Source organism: Peromyscus californicus, unplaced genomic scaffold (assembly GCF_007827085.1).
Source record: "Peromyscus californicus insignis strain IS unplaced genomic scaffold, ASM782708v3 Scaffold_11__1_contigs__length_118956290, whole genome shotgun sequence".
Classification (NCBI taxonomy): domain Eukaryota; kingdom Metazoa; phylum Chordata; class Mammalia; order Rodentia; family Cricetidae; genus Peromyscus; species Peromyscus californicus.
In genome coordinates, this window is record NW_026294402.1 from 54,400,287 (window position 1) to 54,419,029 (window position 18,743).

An 18,743-nucleotide genomic window follows, 5' to 3' on the forward strand; every position below is an offset into this window, starting at 1 on the left:
GGAAGAATAAAGGTAAGTCATTTTAAAAAGATGTCCTTAGAATTTATTCTTAATTATTGCTATTTCTTTTTTAAATTTATTTTATTTAATAGTTTTTTCATTTATTTTATATATCACCACAGTTTCCCACCCTCCTCTCCTCTCATCTACCCCCCTCCCAATCCACTCCTCCTCTACCTCCATGCAGAAAGGGGCAGGCCTCCCATGAGCTTGAACATAGCATGGCACATCGAGTTGAGGTAGGACCGAGCTCCTTCCCCTGCATCAATGCTGGGCAAGGTAATTCAGCATGGGGAACAGATTCCCAGAAGCCAACTAAGTGCTAGGGAAAGGTCCTGATCTCACTGCTAGGAGCCTTACAAACAGACCAAGTTACACAATTGTCACACACATGCAAAGGGCCTAGGTCGGTTCCATGCTCCCTAACTGTTGGTCCAGAATCCATGAGCTCCCTGGTGCTCAAGTCAGCTGTCTTTGTGGGTTCCCATGTCATGATGTTGACCCCTCTTATTCCCTCCTCCCTTTCTTCAGGAGGACTCCCGGAGCTCCTCCCAGTGCTTGGCTGTGGATCTCTGCATCTGCTTCCATCAGTAACTGGATAAAGGCTCTCTGTTGATAGTAGTCACCAATCTTATGATAGTAGATGACCAGTTCAGGTACCCTCTCCACTATTGTTAGGCGTCTAGCTGGGGTCATCCTTGTGGATTCCTGGGAGTTTCCCTGGCACCAGGTTTCTCCCTAACCCTGAAGTGGTCCCCACTATCAAAACATCTTTTTCTTTACTCTCCCCCTCAGTCCCAGTCCCAACCCACCTGCCATACCAAGCCCTCCCAACCTGCTCCCTCAAGTTCCCATCCTCCTTCCCCCAAGTTTACCCAGGAGATCTCATCTGTTTCCCCTTCCTGGGTAAATCCATGCATCCCTCTTGGGCCCTCTTTGTTATCTAGACTGTCTGGGGCTGTGGATTGTAGGTTGCTTATTTATCCTGTACTTCACTCCTAATATCCACTTATGAGTGAGTACATACCATGTTTGTCTTTCTGGTTCTGGGTTACCTCACTCAGCATGATTTTTTTTCTAGTTCCATCCATTTGCCTGCAAATTTCATGAGGTCATTGTTTTTTTTTTTTTTTTTTTTTTTTTTTTTTTTTTTTTTTTTTTTTTTACAGCTGAGTAATATTCAATTGTGTAAATGTACCACATTTTCCTTATCCATTCATTGGTTGCATTCCAGTTTATGTGGTGTTCTGTAAGCTCCTTGTATCTTCATAGGCATTTCCTTCTTTAGGTTGATAAAGTTTTCTTCTATGATTTTGTTGAATGCATTTTCTGTGCCTTTGAGCTGGTAGTTTTCTCTTTCTTCTATCCCTATTATTCTTAGGTTTGGTCTTTTCATGGTGTCCCAGATTTCCTGGACATTTTGTGTTAAGAATTTTTTGGATTTAACATTTTCTTTGATGGATGAATCTATTTCCTCTATCGTATCTTCAACGCCTCAGATTCTCTCTCCCATCTCTTGCATTCTGCTGGAGATGCTTGCATCTGTAGTTCCTATTTGCTTACCCAGATTTTCCATTTCCAGAATTCCCTCGGTTTGTGTTTTCTTTATTACCTCTATTTCAGTTTTCAAGTCTTGACTTGTTTCCTTCACCTATTTGATTGCTTTTTCTTTTTTTTTTCCCAAGACAGGGTCTCTCTGTGTAGTTTTGGTTCCTGTCCTGGATCTTGCTCTGTAGACCAGGCTGGCCTCAGACTCACAGAGATCCGCCTGGCTCTGCCTCTCGAGTGCAGGGATTAAAGGTGTGTGCCACCACCGCCCAGCTTGATTGCTTTTTCTTGATTTTCTTGGCTTTCTTTAAGGGATTTATAGATTTCTTTCAATTTTTTGTTTGTCTTTTCCTCAGTTTCTTTAAGGGAATTTTTCATTTCCTCTTTAAAGGCCTCTATCATCTTCATAAAGTCATTTTAAAGGTTATTTTCTTCCTCTTCTACATTGGGATGTTCAAGTCTTGCTGTTGTAGAACTTTTAGGTTCTGGTGGTGCCATATTGCTCTTTTTGTTGAATGTATTCTTGCACTGGTATCTACCCATCTCTTCTTCTAATCCGTGCAGGCGGTGCCTGTGCCTCGGGGATTGCTGTTCATCCAGTTGGTGCAGAGGGTGTTAGTGCCTCCAGGGGCCACTCTTCATGTGTCTCAGGGAGCTGCTGAGGTAGTGGAGGATGGGTGGGTTTGGGGGGGTGTCACTGGACTTGTGTTTACAGGGTCAGATGTCGGGTAGTGGGGGGAAGGCCTGCCCACAGGAGTCTTATCTGTTGGTGAGCTTGTGGGGCTGCAGTGGGTGGGGGTGGAGGGGCACGGGGTGTGCCTCGGGGCCTAGGGCCTAGAGCCTAGACATTGGGCTGTCCAGCTGGGAGAACAGTCACTCACCTCTTGGTCCAATAGGTGCTGGCAGTGTCTGTGTCTCAGGAAGCCACTCTTAAATTCTTACATTAAGAAAAAATGCACTAAAATAATGATTGAGGGGTTGGGGATTTAGCTCAGTGGTAGAGCGCTTGCTAGCTTGCCTAGCAAGCGCAAGGCCCTGGGTTCGGTCCTCAGCTCTGAAGAAAAAAAAATGATAATGATTGAAGCTTTCACCTTAAGACTCTAAGAAAAAGAACATATTAGACTTTAAAAAGGAAAAGCAAGCAAATGATGTCTAGAGCTAAAAATTAGTGATACCGAAAGTAAATAAGTCTGTAATATGTTTATACTGTTGGTTTAGATAAGGCAGCATATTGTAAAATGAGCAGGTAGTAGAACAGAGCTTACTTCAAGGCTGGGAAGCAAGGAGAGAAGAGGCTGGAGGCCCAGAATCACTGTGTGCATGTACTATTAATGATCCCAATAACTACCACCAGGGCCAACTACTTTAAAAATTTCCACCACCTCATGCTAAACCATTAGCCAGACTTCTAATGTGTTGGCTTTAGGCAAACTCAAGATCCAAAACATGTTAACCGGCAAGTTAACTTACTGTGTTAACTGTCTATAAAAGAAAAAGTATGTGATCATCTCAGTAGATGAAAAAAAAGTTTGCCATAATTCTACACCCATCTCTTCTCAAACTTGGCAGCTAAGGAGTGGAAAACAGTGCCCCCAATTTATAAAAGGTTTGCATGAAAAAAATCTTAGAACAGACTTTCTCCAAATACTTGAAACCAAGGTAAAGGTATTTTCATATAGCTACTTGGAATCAGGGTCATAGGCAGAGTAGAACAACAACAAAGAGATATAAAAGGAATTTGAAAGGGATTAGTTAATGTGACTATTGGTAGAGAAAGGTAAAAATGTAAAAAATTGTCTTAGAACTAAAACATGAACTTACCTCTCTCATAAGATGTCTAATAAATATATAAAATTACAATATTTCTAACCCCAAATACTTGGAAAAAGAAGTTTATAATACTTAAGGCAGCCAGTCCACTCCCACATTTTACAAAAGTGGGTCTGTATGACAAAAGTACACGGCAGGTATGTCACTTCTGATATTAGAATAGATTACTATTCCCATCTCTGGTATGCCTTTGTTAGCTTTCAGATCCCTCTCAGAGAAGCCACTGTTTGTGAGCAGCCCCATTAGAGTCCCAACAGAGCCTTCAGCCAACTGTTAATAAGGAACTGAACTTCCTCAGCAACTTGTATGGATGACCTGAGAGTGGATTTTCCTTCTTTCTAGTCCCAGGATGACTGACTGCAGTCTTGCTTGGCAGCTTGAGTGAAACCTAATTAGAGACCCTGACTTAGAACTACCTAGATAAGCAAGTCCTAATTCTCTGTATTTTCGAAATTGAGATAGATGGGCTTTGTAGCAGACTTACAAGCTCATCTTCCTATGGAGACTGACACAGGAGGATTGTAAAAAGCCATCCTGAGTAGTTTAGTGAGAACTTTTCTCAAAAGGGGTGCGGCGTGTGTGTTGAGGACTGGGAATTGGGGCAGTGGCTCTGTGGCAGGGCACTTGTGTAGAATACTCAAAGTCCTTGGTTCAATACATGGTATTGCAGAAAGGGAGGGAAATGAAAGGAAGACAGTGGAGGAAGGAAGAAAGGAAATCTGTGAACCAGATAAGTAGTACAGAAATGGATCTGTGTGTGTGTGTGTGTGTGTGTGTGTGTGTGTGTGTGTGTGTGTGTGTGTGGTTGATTTTCTACCAAGGTGCTGAGATAGTTTAATGGAGTATTCTCAATGAACCAATGGCATTGAACACCTTGGTATCCATTTGACTTGAAATGAATCATACTGATTTAAGGATCAAAGCCATTAAATTTGTAAGAAAACTTGAGGAAAATGAAAACAGGCAAAGATTTCTTAGGATGTATAAATATTAGCTAAAGGTAGAGGAAAGTGGTAAGTTAGAGTTCCATAAATTGAAAACTTAATGCTTTTCAAATAATATTAAGAGAACAAAAACCATACCACAGCCTGGGAAACACATTTTTAATAGTTCATAATTCTGATGGGTATAATGTATTTACAAGCAAAATCTAGTAGAAAGATATATCCATATAGATTAATTTGACAATCATTACTATCTGGAACATACATTTTCTAATCATGAGCATGGATATTATTCCATTGATTTGGCTCTTGATTTCTTTTAGTGATGTTTTATAATTTTCAAGGTAGACGTCTTGACTCTTTCTGTTAAGTTTATATTATTTTGATTTTATGAATGGAATTATTTTTGATCATTTATTATGTTTGTACAAAAATAGAGTTAATCTCTACATATCAATTAATTTCCTGTATTTTTGCTGAATGTATTTAACATTTTAGTAGTTTCTTTAGGATTTTCTCTTTATGATTGTCACTTTTCATAAAGGTCTTCTGTAAAGATGCATGTTTCTTCCTTTCCAGTGTATCTTAAATGTTTATGTGTATATATACATTATAAAATTGACCTTGTATCTACAGAGCCTATAAGAAAATTTTGTTTTTAAATATTTATATCCATACGGAAACATTCTTTGATCTTCAGTGTCTTTATTTATAAGATCAATAAATCGCTGAAGTATATGTTACATATCAGCAGTATATTTGTTGCCAAAAAGTGTTACAAAGGGGTCATGTTAAAAGCGTTTTGAGTCTATGTGAATTTTGTATCTATTTAGTCTTCAGCCTGTTTACTTTTATATTTCCTAATTTTAATACTTAAATGAAATAAATAAGAATTTCCTATTGAATTTCCTATTTATGTTCATTTAATCAAGTTGTGGTTGTGATAGTTGCAAAACTTTTCTTAATTCCTGACATTTATCAAATGTTTAAAAACTAAGTTTATTAATTCTTACTTGTCTTTAGAATTTTTTTTTCCTTTAGTATTTTGAAGGTGCACTCATTTCAAATTTTCTACTTTTTTTCCCCTTATGTTAGGTATAACCCGCAAAAACCCAAGAACACCTCTTTCTGATCTTCAGGGCATGAACACTCTAAATGAAAAAAATCAACAGTAAGTTTGGTATATGTTTACAAAGAAATATGAGATGAATATCAGTCTTACTCGTAGTTTTGGATGTAGCTGTGCAGCCTAGCAGCCCTTCATTTGTGGTTTTCCTGCCTCAGATTGAGTGTTGGGATTATAGGTGTGTGTACCACACTTACTCAGATTTATGTTTTTGTATATTTGTGACAAATGTGTTAGGGCATGCTTGTGTGTGTAAGGGTGAATGAACATGTATCATGGCACATGTGTGGCATCAGTTCTTGCATTTTACCTTGTTTGAGGTGGCTGGGTCTCTGTGTTGTTCACTATATGCATCAAGCTAGCTGGCTCACAAGCTTCTGGAGATTTTCCTGTCTCTGCCTTGTGTCTTAGTATAGGAGTACTGGAATTATAGACCTGTGTTATGACATCCAGTTTTTACATTAGTTGTGGGCTTTGTGCTCAGGTTCTTAGGCTTGTGCAAGTGCTTTTACCCACTAATTCGTTTCCCCTGTCCTCAGACCGTTTTGTCTGTCTGTCTGTCTGTCTGTCTATCTAACTATCTATCTATCTATCTATCTATCTATCTATCTATCTATCTATCTATCTATCTATCTATTTATTTAATGTTTGCTGGGGTGTGGGAATATGCATAGTATGTGTCTGAAAGTCAGAGAACAGCTTAGGGGACCAGGTTCTCTCCTTCACCCATGTGGTACACAGATATCAAATGATATAATCAGGCTTGACAGTAAATGCCTTAATCTGTTGAGCCAGCTTGCTAGTCCTACCTTAGGATGTCTAGTCTGTTTGCTTGTTGGTTTGTTTGAGATGTGTCTCATATAGTATAGGTTGGCCTAGAGCTTGCTATATAGCCAGGGATGATCTTGAATTTCTGATCTTCTAACTCTAAAGTGTTGGGAATACAGACCTGAATCACCCCACACTAGTTTCTGATGGCTTTTACTAGTGTATCTGCCAAGATATCTTTTTCAGAGAGTTTATTTTGACTTGTCTTTTCCTCTGAGTAGATCATGCATTCTGAGTATGTGCTTTTTGTGTGAGTGTGATTTCTCTCTCTACTTTTTTTTATTGGTAACTAGTGGGCATTTGAATATAATCATGTGGTAAATAGAAACCTGATCATTCTTCCTTTGCACATGTCATCTGTTCTTTGACTTGGTTTGTTTTCCTCTTGCTTTTTCTGTTTACTTGTTTTTTCAACTGTAGACTTTTTCTGTGCCCAAGATCAGTTTAAGATATGTTAAGAACTTCTCAGCTATTTTATGATTCTTTTCCATGGACATATGCAGTTATTTTCCAACTTTGTGCACATATGTACGTTATCGTTATTATCTAGTTCTCCAAATCAGAAAAGGAGAAAGTTGAAGGCTGGGAGAAGAAAATGGTGATTAACTTTTAAGTCCACTGAACTTACTCAAGTGGAGGGGAAGTGGATTTGCAACAATGTAGAAAATACAACAGTGATCACAGTCTATTTGTTTTTTTGCCTGAATGATTAAAGCATTTATCAGCATATAAATCTCTAACATATGGAGGAGAAAGTTATCTAAGCCCATGTTGGCTATGAGCTGTGTGGAAGCTATTCCAAGAAGGTGCACATGACTTTCTGCTGCCACCTTTGTATAAAGGCTACATAGCTGCTGCTGGTCTAAGAGATGAAATGACCAGACTTAGTTGAGATTTAGCAGAGGAACCTTTTCCTGGAAGTTATAAGCTATCAGTAGACCTCAGATTTCCAAAATAGAGTTGTTTTCATTTATCTTTGCTTTCTACATTTTTATTTATTCATGGTTGACTGTGGCCTCAAAAATACTAAATAGGAAATTCTGAGAAATAAAATAATCTCAGTTGTTCCCATTCTTGGAGAAGTTGGATAAAAAGACAGAGTACCTCTATTTTCAATATTATCCTTAATTTCTGTGTAATATTAAGGTTCTCACCTATGTACACTGTTGTTCAAATTACAGACTTTCTCTTTCACCTCTTGTCCACATAAAGAGAGAACAATCAAAGGCTGAGAAATGTGACACCCATATTGCAAAGATACATCACTGTTGTTCTTATTCTCTTTGTTCTTAAGTGTTAATTCCATTAAAATATTATTAATATTTTTATGGGCTTCTGAAGAGATTTAAATCTACTATCTTTACCTGGAAAGTCCTTCATTAAATATTGTGCTATAATCACTGATAATTGTATGTTCATTCCTCTGCCACTAGTGCTGATAATAGTGTTCAAACTGTAGCAAGAGCTTAATATTTTTGGTTGATGTGTCAGTAGCATGTGTGTTTATGAATAAGATGTCTCAGGAAGAAAATAGATATTACATCGAATCATATGACATGTTAGTGTTATAAATCCCTTTGGGAGCTTTTGAAAGTTCTAAAAAAGAAGAAAGGCATCATAGATTCTATTATGTATTAAAATATATAACTTATGTATAACAATCTGTTAATGATGTCACCTATATGATGTATTCATCTACCTATACATTTGTATAGAATCCACTAAATTTTTTCTGAGTGACAGAGAGGTCCCACTTGATTGCTTGTCATTGTAATAAAACCATTTTATGCTGCTTAGCATTGAAATCTTTTAATGCTCCATATCTATAATATAATATATTTTATATTAATATAATAATATAGTTAATTAAGCAAATTATACTATTTTTTTCCCCACAGTGATACATATGATATTGCCTGGAATGTTAGAAGTGGCATTCGCCAAAGCAGACTACCAACTAGCAACACTTCCTTGCTTGATAAAGATGGGATATTTGCTAATTCAGCAAGCAGCAAACTCCTGGAAAGAGCTCATGGAATTCTCACGTCAGTACTGATTAGTAATAGACTTCTTTTTTTTTTTTTGGTTTTTCGAGACAGGGTTTCTCTGTGTAGCTTTGCGCCTTTCCTGGATCTCGCTCTGTAGACCAGGCTGGCCTTGAACTCACAAAGTTCCGCCTGCCTCTGCCTCCCCGAGTGCTGGGATTAAAGGCGTGTGCCACCACCGCCCGGCAGTAATAGACTTCTTAAAGGAGTATTTTAGTAAATTTTCTTACTGTCAAATAATGAAAGATGAAGTATTAATTTTCATGGATATAATTTTGGTTGAAAAAGATTGAAATGTACTTAGTTTTAAAAACTGAGTCTAAGGCATTATAGATAACATTGCTTTATTTTCTGTTTCGGTTTTCCCTATTCACTAACAAAAACCAAAAAAAGGTTAAATGTATTAATAACACAGAATGATTATTGTTATTTTCATCTAGAGAAAAAAAAACGTAGCTCTTTTTAGGATTCCCTATCATTGCTACAATTATTGTTCTTTTGATCTAGCACTTGGACAGGGAAATCTCATGCATGTGATGAATGGTAGCATGTGTAGTATCATACAAAACTTATCTTTCATTACCTGATGAAGGAACTGGTTTGGACATGGAGATAACCATGCATGATGTTCCATTAAACTAAAGCATTAATGTAGTTTGAGCATTTCCCAAGCATTTATTTTTTCATGTATCATAAACTAGATGTCTGCCTGAATTGGAGTCCTGAATCGCTGTTGAAGTAATTGCTTAATAGTGTCAATAGACTTTATTTGTGTAAGTCTTGCTGTACTCTGGAAGTGTGTACTGACTCACTTAATTCTCTCAACAATGTTAAGAAACAGATCATCTTAACCATCTTCACTTTATAGTCTATCATAGTAAAACTGAGGTTTAGAGAAGTTATACTTTGGTAGATGGAAAACTTTAGATTCCTGATAGGCCTTTTAACTTCTCAGCCAATGTTCTAAGCATTGAGCTGTATTTACCCATTTTCTGAAGCCATAAAGTAGTTAATCTTTGCTGGGTGGTGGCAGCACACACCTAATAATCCCAGCACTCAGGAGGCAGAGCCAGGCAGATCTCTGTGAGTTCAAAGCCCGCCTTCTCTAGAGCGAGATCCAGGACAGACACCAAAACTACACAGAGAAACCCTGTCTTGAAAAACCGAAAGGGGTTAAAAAAAAGAAGTTAACCTTTGTTGATGAGTAGGAAAAATGAATAGAAAAAATTTAATTTCTAAAATGAAAGATTGTTTTATGAAATGTATATTTTTAACCACTTATGAAATTTAGGCATAGCTTAAAAATCTTTTAATGGTAGAAATAAATCTTAGTAGGTGTTGTAAAGTAGAAGCCTGCCTACATACAAGAAAGCGAAACTTAGAGCTTAGAAAGTGAAACTTAGAGCTTAGAAAGTACAGCAGCAGCACATCAGTAATCTTCAGGCTCACCTCTGCTTATTCCCAAATTACAAAGCTGGTATTTCCTTCTTGTCTTGTCCTTGCTTACTCTTTTTTCTCAGTGATACCTGCTTGATTCAATCAGATAAAGTTTTTGTGTGGAGGGCCCACATTCTCCAAATGAGGTATTTAGTTGCACTGAGTGAGCTCTTAAAATCACTCATTTATACTTTAGTTTCTTTTTCTTCTAATGAATGTTTTATCTTTATAGAAGAAACAAAAACTTCAAATCAAAACCTGTTCTTCCAAAGGTGAGTCCTGTGGAAAAACTTTATTTGTTCCCTATTGAGTAACTATTTTTAAAAATTATTTATGCCACCGGGCGGTGGTGGCGCATGCCTTTAATCCCAGCACTCGGGAGGCAGAGGCAGGCGGATCTCTGTGAGTTCGAGGCCAGCCTGGTCTCCAAAGCGAGTTCCAGGAAAGGCGCAAAGCTACACAGAGAAACCCTGTCTCGAAAAACCAAAAAAAAAAAAAAAAAAAAAAAAAATTATTTATGCCGCCGGGCGGTGGTAGCGCATGCCTTTAATCCCAGCACTCAGGAGGTAGAGCCAGGCAGATCTCTGTGAGTTTGAGGCCAGCCTGGTCTACAGAGCAAGATCCAGGACAGGCACTGAAACTACACAGAGAAACCCTATCTTGAAAAACCAAAAAAGAAAAAAAAAATTATTTATGCCTATTTGTGTCCAAAATAGAGACTGTATGTTCTTAGTTGAATCTATTTTAGAAACAACAAAGTGTGTTAGGAAATGGACAAGCCTAGTAGTTTAGGCAAATAATTACTTGTGATAAATAACCATTCTCTAATTTCTTTAAAAGCTCCTGAAATATGCAAGTTCTGTTAAGTAGTTGCTACTTTTACATAAGATTTTTTTTTTCATTTTTCTTTGAGCCAGGCAAAGTGAAAATTTGAATTTTAAAAACATTTCTAGTTAGTGATTTTGTAATTCTCATCTATTACTGATGTTACACAGTGTTTCTATAAAGAGTTGAATAATCTCTGTTGGTCAGTGTCTATTGTAAGTACTTAGGTCTGCTGTTGTAGGATAAATACAACTTTAGATAATAGGAAACTGAACAAGTATGTTCACATGCTGATAAAACTTCATTTATGAACACTGACATTTGGATTTCATAAATTTTTATATTAAAAACATTTTTTAAAAGGCAGGTGTGAGGGTGCTGAATTGGTCTCAGATATAGTCTGCATTGTAGAACTAATAAGAGTTTGCACTTCCTGGGTCTCTCTCCTTCTTTGTTCTTAAGACAAAGTCAGGTCCTGAATGTCCCTGGAACGAGTTCATCTGTACATTGAATTTCACAGTTCTAATGCATCTTCCCAAAGGAAGGCCTTCTCAGTTACCTACCTCTGGGCGTTGATGGGTTCCAAATTTCTGAGAGTCTCTAGGGTAGTGGTTCTCAACCTGTAGGGTCACATATCAGATATCCAGCATATCAGATATTTACATTATGGTTCATAGCAGCAAAATTACAGTTACAAAGTCGTAACAAAATAATTTTATGGTTGGAGGTCACCACAACATGAAGAACTATAATAAAGGGCCATAGCATTAGGAAGATTGAGAACCACTGCTCTAGACCACGGTAGGTAGGCATTCAAAGCACCCACTTTTTACTGGATTTCTTTTCCAAGATAAGAGATGTAGTCTGATCAGAAGTTTAGGCATTCAGTAGAGGGATTCTGTAGCAGACTAGATCAAGGAGAAATGACAAAGACTGAAAATGGCCTGAGGGACTTAAGGGTCACCATTAAATATTTTTGTGAATAGTATGGATATTTCTTTTTAAAAAACAAAAACATATATAGTATATAATCCAGTAGTTCTGGTTACATGTCCACAAGAGCTGAGATCAGCATTACATGTTCCGTGTTTAAAATAGGCAAGATAGCACAATACAGAAATAACCTAAGTGCCTACTCAGTGAATTGAGGGATGGGATAAAGGATATATAGTTTATAGCCATAGTGGAATTCTACTCAATCTTTAGAGAGGAATTCTGTGATCTGCAACCATATGAATGAACTTGAAGATGATTAGGCTTAGTGAAAAAAAATCCAGGTGAAGTCACATTTTGCAATATGTCACATGTGGAATCTTAAAGTTGGACTCACAAAAGTAGAGAGTAGTAGTCAGATATGAATGCTGTATGAGTCAAGAAGGGAAGATATCTAAGTTAGATATTGCAGAGTAATTGAGAATTCTCTGAGATCCTTGTCATTTAACGAGCCCTTCTCTCAGAATCTTTGGATTATAACACACTTAGCATTTAGTTTGTACACATCCAGATCTGAGATGACATGTGTTTCTTTTAGATAACAGGTTAGTTTGATGCAGAGAAGTGTCCACCTGAAATGGGACTCCTTGGATGGGTTACAGTTTAACCCATCTGCCAGATAATAACTATAATAATAGTGCTTTTGAGGTTTTTCATCTTAGGCTCAAAATTGTCACTTCTACTTTAATATTCTTTCTTGAACTATTCTTTTGAGTTATATTCTTATAATGATTTTGCATTGTCCTGTCTTAGTTACTTTTCTATTGCTGTGATAAGACACCATGACCAGGGCAATATATAGAAGAAAGAGTTTATTTGGGGATTACATTTTCAGAGGGGTAGAGTCCATGACCGTCATGTCATAGAGCATGGCAGCAGCAGGCAGGTATGGTGCTGGAGAGCTGAGAGCTCATATCTTGATCCACAACTACAATGCGGAGAGAGCTAACTGGGAATGAGGCTTTTTAAACCTTAAAGCCTACCCCCAGTGACATCCCTCCTGCAACATGGCTGCACTTCTGAGTCCTTCACAAACAGTTCTACCAACTGGGAACCAGGCATTCAAACATGAGCCAGTGGGGGCATTATCATTCAAACCACCATATTCCTTATTGTATATTTCTGTTTTGATATCCTCTTTCTCTTTTCACACCTCAAATGATTTTTTACTGTGTTGCTCCCCTGACAAATTTTTATAGTTACTTAGGATCAAAACTTAAGAGTTAATTTTATTTCCCATTTGAATCATCCTTAACAACATGAGAATTACCTTAGTCTCGTTGGACTACTATATTAAAATATTATGGACTTGTTAGTTTATAAACAGAAGTTTGTTTATTGCTTATAATTCTGGAGACTTTGAAACTGAAGATCAAGATGCCAAAAGACTTTATGTCTTTATGTCTAATGAAAACCCATTTTTTCATAACACCCTTTTTGTGTCATAACAGGGTAAAAGTGTTACCCACCAGCTGATGGGTCCTTTTGCTCTAGCCAAATATATAATTGTGGGTTGGCAAGGATCTGTTCAATTGCTGGCCTTGGCTGCTTATATATCTTCTATCATTTGATAGCAGTGAGTGGTGGTAGGCAGATTGGAACAGCAGAAGGTGGCACCTTTTAGTGTTATAGCTCTTACCTAAGCCTCAGGTATTGGGGTCTACAAATGTTATAGCCTTTGGCTACTTCTTCCTACTTATCTCTTCCCAAATTTCTCCTTCTCTTAATTCTCTTTGCCTGCCAGCCTCGCTTATTCTTTCTCCTGCGTTGTTACTGGCCGTTCAGTTCTTTATTAAACCAGTCATGTGTTTTAGGCAGCCACAGTAACACAGCTGCACAGAGTTAAACAAATGCAACATAAACAAAAGGAACACACCTTAAAATATTCTACAACAGAGATGTTTTTAAAGTAAAAATGATATAAATAATTAGATACATAACTATTTAAAGCCTTAAGGATCTAGAGTAGTAAAACATCACTGCAGAGCGAGCCCCAGTTATAACCGGTCAAAAGGAAGCTTCTGATGCATCCAACTGCTTTTGGGTACTGCCACCTATTGTATAATGAGGGGAATCACAGAGGTAAACTGCATTTACTCTATAGTAATTGTGAGAACACAGATGTCCTATACTCTACCTCTGAACACTCAGAAAACTCTAGTGCCTGGAGATTGGGAGTAGAGAAAGCTGAAAGTACCTTTGTGTGCATTTTGCCAAAAGAATAGAACTAGTAGCCAGAGCCTCTGCCTTAGTTATACCTTTCCAGTTTCATACACTATTTGACTGGCAAATTTAAGCCACTCCCAGAATTCTAGATCCAGTAGTTTGTGAAATATAATTTAGTTTTGTAGCTTTTGGAGGAAGGAAGGAGAGGGTAGAATGGTTATTAACTCACATTTTTCATTTAATCTTATTCATACATGAAATGTTTGTATACATAGTATTGGAAATGAATATTCACAGTATTGCACAAAGGAGCACATGAACAAAGTGAAAGTAAATTATACCAGGCTTTTTCTTTTAGGCCACCAGCCAGCTCCCAAATCGTGATAGGAAGACTTATTATTAGTTTTGGATGTTCGGCTTAGCTTAGGCTCATTTCTGGCTAGCTCTTTTAACTTAAATTAACCTGTTTCTCTTTATCTACCTTTTGCCTCGGGGCTTTTTATTTTTCTTTCTGTATATCTTACTTTCACTGCTTTTCATGGCTGGCTGGCTGGCTAGAAATGGCTGCCTGGCTTCTGGCCTTAGGCCTCAGCCTAATTATCTCCTCCTCCTTCTCCCTCCTTGAGCCTAGATTCTTTTTGTTAGTTCTCTCTCCCTGCCTTCCCACCTATTTTATCCTGCCTAGCTATTGGCTGTTCAGCTCTTTACTAGCTCAGTCAGGTGCCTTAGGCAGGCAAGGTGAAACAAATACAACACATCTTTACATAGTTAAAATAATATTCTACAACAGTAAATCTTCAAGGTGATTGCTCTTTTTGCAAAAATGATATGCCAGAATGCAAATCTAGCTAGTAAACACTTTAGCCAAAGTGGCTTTATCTTTTATCCCTTGTGTAAGTGGTGTCTCATCTCATTGATGGGTGCTGGGCTTCACACTCTGACATGATTGGCTAATTGACACAGAAGAAAAGGGGGAAGAGTCCTTGTCAGACTAACCACCTTCGATAGAATAAAACATTTCTCATGGGTATGGAGAGATGGCTCAGGGGTTAAAGAGCACTGGCTGCTCTTCCAGAGTTCAATTCCCAGCAACTACATGGTGGCTCACAACCATCTATAATGGAATCTGATGCCCTCTTCTGGCATAAAGTCATACATTCAGATAGAGCACTCATACATAAAATAAATAAATCTTAAAAAATATTTCTCACAATTGGAAATAATGAAAACTGGTTGGTGATATTATATATGATCATAGTATATATATACATACACACACACACACACACACACACACACACACACACACACACACACACACACATATATAAATGTTTTTCCCTTCTCTTTAGAACTTGCTGGAGGTAAATTCTTTGAAGCATCTAACAAGACTGACCCTACAGGATCGAATCACCAAATCCCTTCTTCATCTGCACAAGAAGAAGAAACCTCCCAGTATCAGCGCCCAGTTTCAGGTTATTAACTATTGTACTCATGCTAAATAAAGTCTGTTTCTTTCAGATTGTTGTTGAAGGATCAAAGTGAGATGTAAAATCATTAATGTGATATGATTCAAATGCCTACAAAGCTATAGAATTGAGTGCTTTTATTAGAAAAGGAGTTAGGCCTTATTCCCAAGAATCAAAGGTTTTCTTAAAATAGAAAGTGAAGAATACATTAAACCCAAAGCAAGAAGAAAGAAGGAAAATAACAAAGATAAATAGAAGTCTGTGAAGCTATAAACAGAAGAGCACCTGGGCGATGGCTTAGCAGTTTAAAGTGCAAATGTGCTTGCAGAGGACTCAAGTTGGGTTCTCAGCACCCACATAAGGTGCCTCACAACCACCTCTAATCTCCAGGGGATCTGATGCTTCGGGCTTTGTGGGCAACAGCACTCTAGTACATATCCACACACAGACACACACATAACAAAAAATGCAATAAATCTTAAAAAGAAAAATTCTTAAAAAGAAAACCTGAATACTATTGAAAGAAATTAAATAAAACAAAAGCTCTGGCTCTTTGAGCAGATCAAAAACTGATTCACCTCTAGCCAGACTAATTGGGATATATATAAAACCAAGTATAGATGGGGGAACATCAATATATACTCTACAAACATTAAAATTAATTTAAAGTAGTGCTCTTTCCTGGGTGATTTCAAAAGCTGGTCAGAATGGAAGAATATCGGGGCAGGGTATGGTGACATATGCCTGTAATCACAGCACTCAGAAGGCTGACATAGGAACATCTCAAGTTAAGGTCAGCCTGAGCTTGTTATAGGCCAGTCTTGAACAAATATCAAGGCCCTATCTCAAAACAAACGAACAGGGAAAAGAGAAAAAAAAAAGCAAAACTACCTAAAATGTGCATTTAAATAAAGTTACTTAATGAAATGTGAAGAGTAGTGAAAAATTATTCTCTATTTAGAGTATGCTGAAATGCATTTGCAATGACTATTGCCAGAGCATCAGCTTTAAGATTCAGATTAAACTGTGTTCCTCTCCTCAGCAATTCTTTGATTTTACCAAAATGGGAATGTGCACAATTTCCTTTTCAGAAACAAACCCTTCTGTGTATGTGTAAAAGGTTTTTTGCATATTTTGCCCCCCTTGTTTATATTTATAAGTCACTTGTTAACTCTTAAGTAAAAGCATACTAACGACACTACTTTTATTGCAGGCCTCCTTAAGCAAGCTGATGGAGACACTTGGTCAAGCAGAACCATATTTTGTCAAATGTATTCGCTCAAATGCAGAAAAGGTAAAAGTATTCTGTATATGACAGCACATCACTCAGGTTATTTGGGAGTCAAAACAAAGTTCAAATTCCATTAAAAGGGAATAGAGAGGAATTATGCATACTTTTTGTACCCATCTGCAAGGTGTTTGTAGATTTGATTCAACACATACTAAAATCTGAGAGGCAAGTATTAATACCCTTTGAAATTCCATTAGGAAGAAAGAGATTTTTTTTTTCCCCCTCTAAATTTTTTTTTACTCTAATGACTGGTTAAATCTCTTCTGTTTGGATATAGTCTATATCTCTTTAAAAATTGTTTAGTATTTTCATGGTTAGGAATTTTTACCATTACCTTTTCTATTGCACTGCCCTTAATTAGAGCTTATCAAAATATAATGTGTAAATACATTTGTCAGTCCCTGGTTACTCCAAAGTCAGCTGTTCTTTTAAGACAAATCCGAATTTGGAGATCTACTAACCTTTTTCTTTCTTTGTTTTAGCTGCCCTTAAGATTCAATGATGCCTTGGTACTAAGACAGCTTCGGTACACTGGGATGCTGGAAACAGTTCGAATTCGCCAATCAGGATATAGCTCCAAATATTCTTTCCAGGTTATATACTTCTATAATATATTTAAATATATAAATATATATATATTCATATCAAGTACATTGTTTCTGTATATCTTGCTTATTATTATATATCTTTGGGACTCATTTACTACTTCTTTTTCTTGTTTGTTTTTTTAAGACAGAGTTTCTCTGTGTAATAACCCTGGCTGTTCTGAAACTTGTTTTGTAGACCAGGCTATCTCAGAGATCCACCTGCTTCTGCCATCTGAGTGCTGGATTAAAGGTGTGAGCCACCATGCCTGGCTCATCTTTTAATTTTACCATTTTTTTAAGCAAAGTTGAAAAAGCGTTAAGAGAATACTCATTTTTGGAAGGACAGCAGTCTTGTTGAGCATATGCTGTGATATAGTACTTGGCTGTTCTCATTTGATCAGAATGTTTGTTAATTTTAAGTTTGACCATAATTTAGCAGTTTTCACACTGACTTTTCCTAGTAATTGAAATAATTCAATCAGAATGATCTTGTCAAATGAAAAGGTTTCATTTAATTTTCCCTGAAGTTTTCTTAGAAAGACTTCTTACCTAGGAAGCTTCTAGAATGTTACTCAGCAATCATTATCAGCTATATTGCTATGTGTGTAAAAATTATATTGGAACCTTTCAGAAACTGAGCAGTTTCTGTTATATGGAAAGAGAAAACTTGATTCTCAGTCGTATGTTCCAACAGCTGCTGTGTTTCCTTTCCTTGCAGGTTCTTGCTAAATGACGTTTCTTTGGTCTTTGGTATGGCTTTCTCAAAAAGAATAGTTAACTTTTACCCTTCTTTCTTTAATTCAGTTTCCATTTGATAATATGATGTTTCAGACTTAGTATCTTTCTTCTTACTGTGTTTTTAAAACTGTATTTTTAAAAGATCATTTTATTTTTATCTTATGTTTATGGGTGTTTTGCTTGAATGTTCATCTATGTACCATGTGAGTGCAGTGTCTTTGGAGGCCAGAAGCAGATGTTGTATTCCCCTGAATGAGTTACAGGTGGTTGTTAGCAGGCATGTGGACACTTGGATTCTAACCCAGACCCTTAATCACTGAGCCATCTCTCCAGGACCTCCTATTTATAATATTTTTAAAGTAACAAACTCTCTTTTGTTTCATCTTTATTAATAAGTTTTTATTAATACTTTTTTATTAATAAGTTTTGTTCTTTGACTCTTTCGTACATGGATATAATAAATTCTGGTTACTCTCATACCCACTCTCTCGTCACTCTTCTACCCCTGCCAGTTTCCTTTCTTCTGCTTTTAAAAGAATGAGGAAACAGGCCCTGGAGTAGCTTCACTCATGTGGCCCACCGCCCTCTTGCAATGTATTCTGATCTTTTCCAATGCCTTGCTTTAAGTAAAATTTTCTTTTTATTTATTAAAAGACTGAGAAACCCATTAATAAAAGATAGTTTAGGGTATAATATTCATCTAGTTCCTTTGTGATTTGATACCATTTTCTTTTTACTTTTTAGGATTTTGTGAGTCACTTTCATGTACTTCTTCCCCGAAATATTATCCCATCTAAATTTAACATTCAGGATTTCTTCAGGAAAGTAAATATTAATCCTGATAATTATCAAGTTGGAAAAACGATGGTAAGAGCCTTAGTCAAAATTGAGTGCATTTTATGTTTCAATAATAATA

At 36.9% G+C, this 18,743-nt stretch overlaps 1 protein-coding gene across 6 annotated transcripts in view; it reads left to right on the forward strand.

Annotated features, from left to right (window-relative positions):
- Positions 1-18,743, forward strand: part of Myo9a (myosin IXA) — a 232,981-nt gene that overhangs the window by 143,601 nt on the left and 70,637 nt on the right. For all 6 annotated transcript variants that reach the window (XM_052762736.1, XM_052762746.1, XM_052762755.1 and 3 more), the window contains 7 exons: positions 5,418-5,493; positions 8,175-8,321; positions 9,991-10,030; positions 15,095-15,217; positions 16,425-16,505; positions 16,985-17,095; positions 18,572-18,694. In XM_052762736.1, coding sequence (XP_052618696.1) covers positions 5,418-5,493; positions 8,175-8,321; positions 9,991-10,030; positions 15,095-15,217; positions 16,425-16,505; positions 16,985-17,095; positions 18,572-18,694 — 701 coding nt within the window. The remainder of the gene's footprint in view (positions 1-5,417; positions 5,494-8,174; positions 8,322-9,990; positions 10,031-15,094; positions 15,218-16,424; positions 16,506-16,984; positions 17,096-18,571; positions 18,695-18,743) is intronic.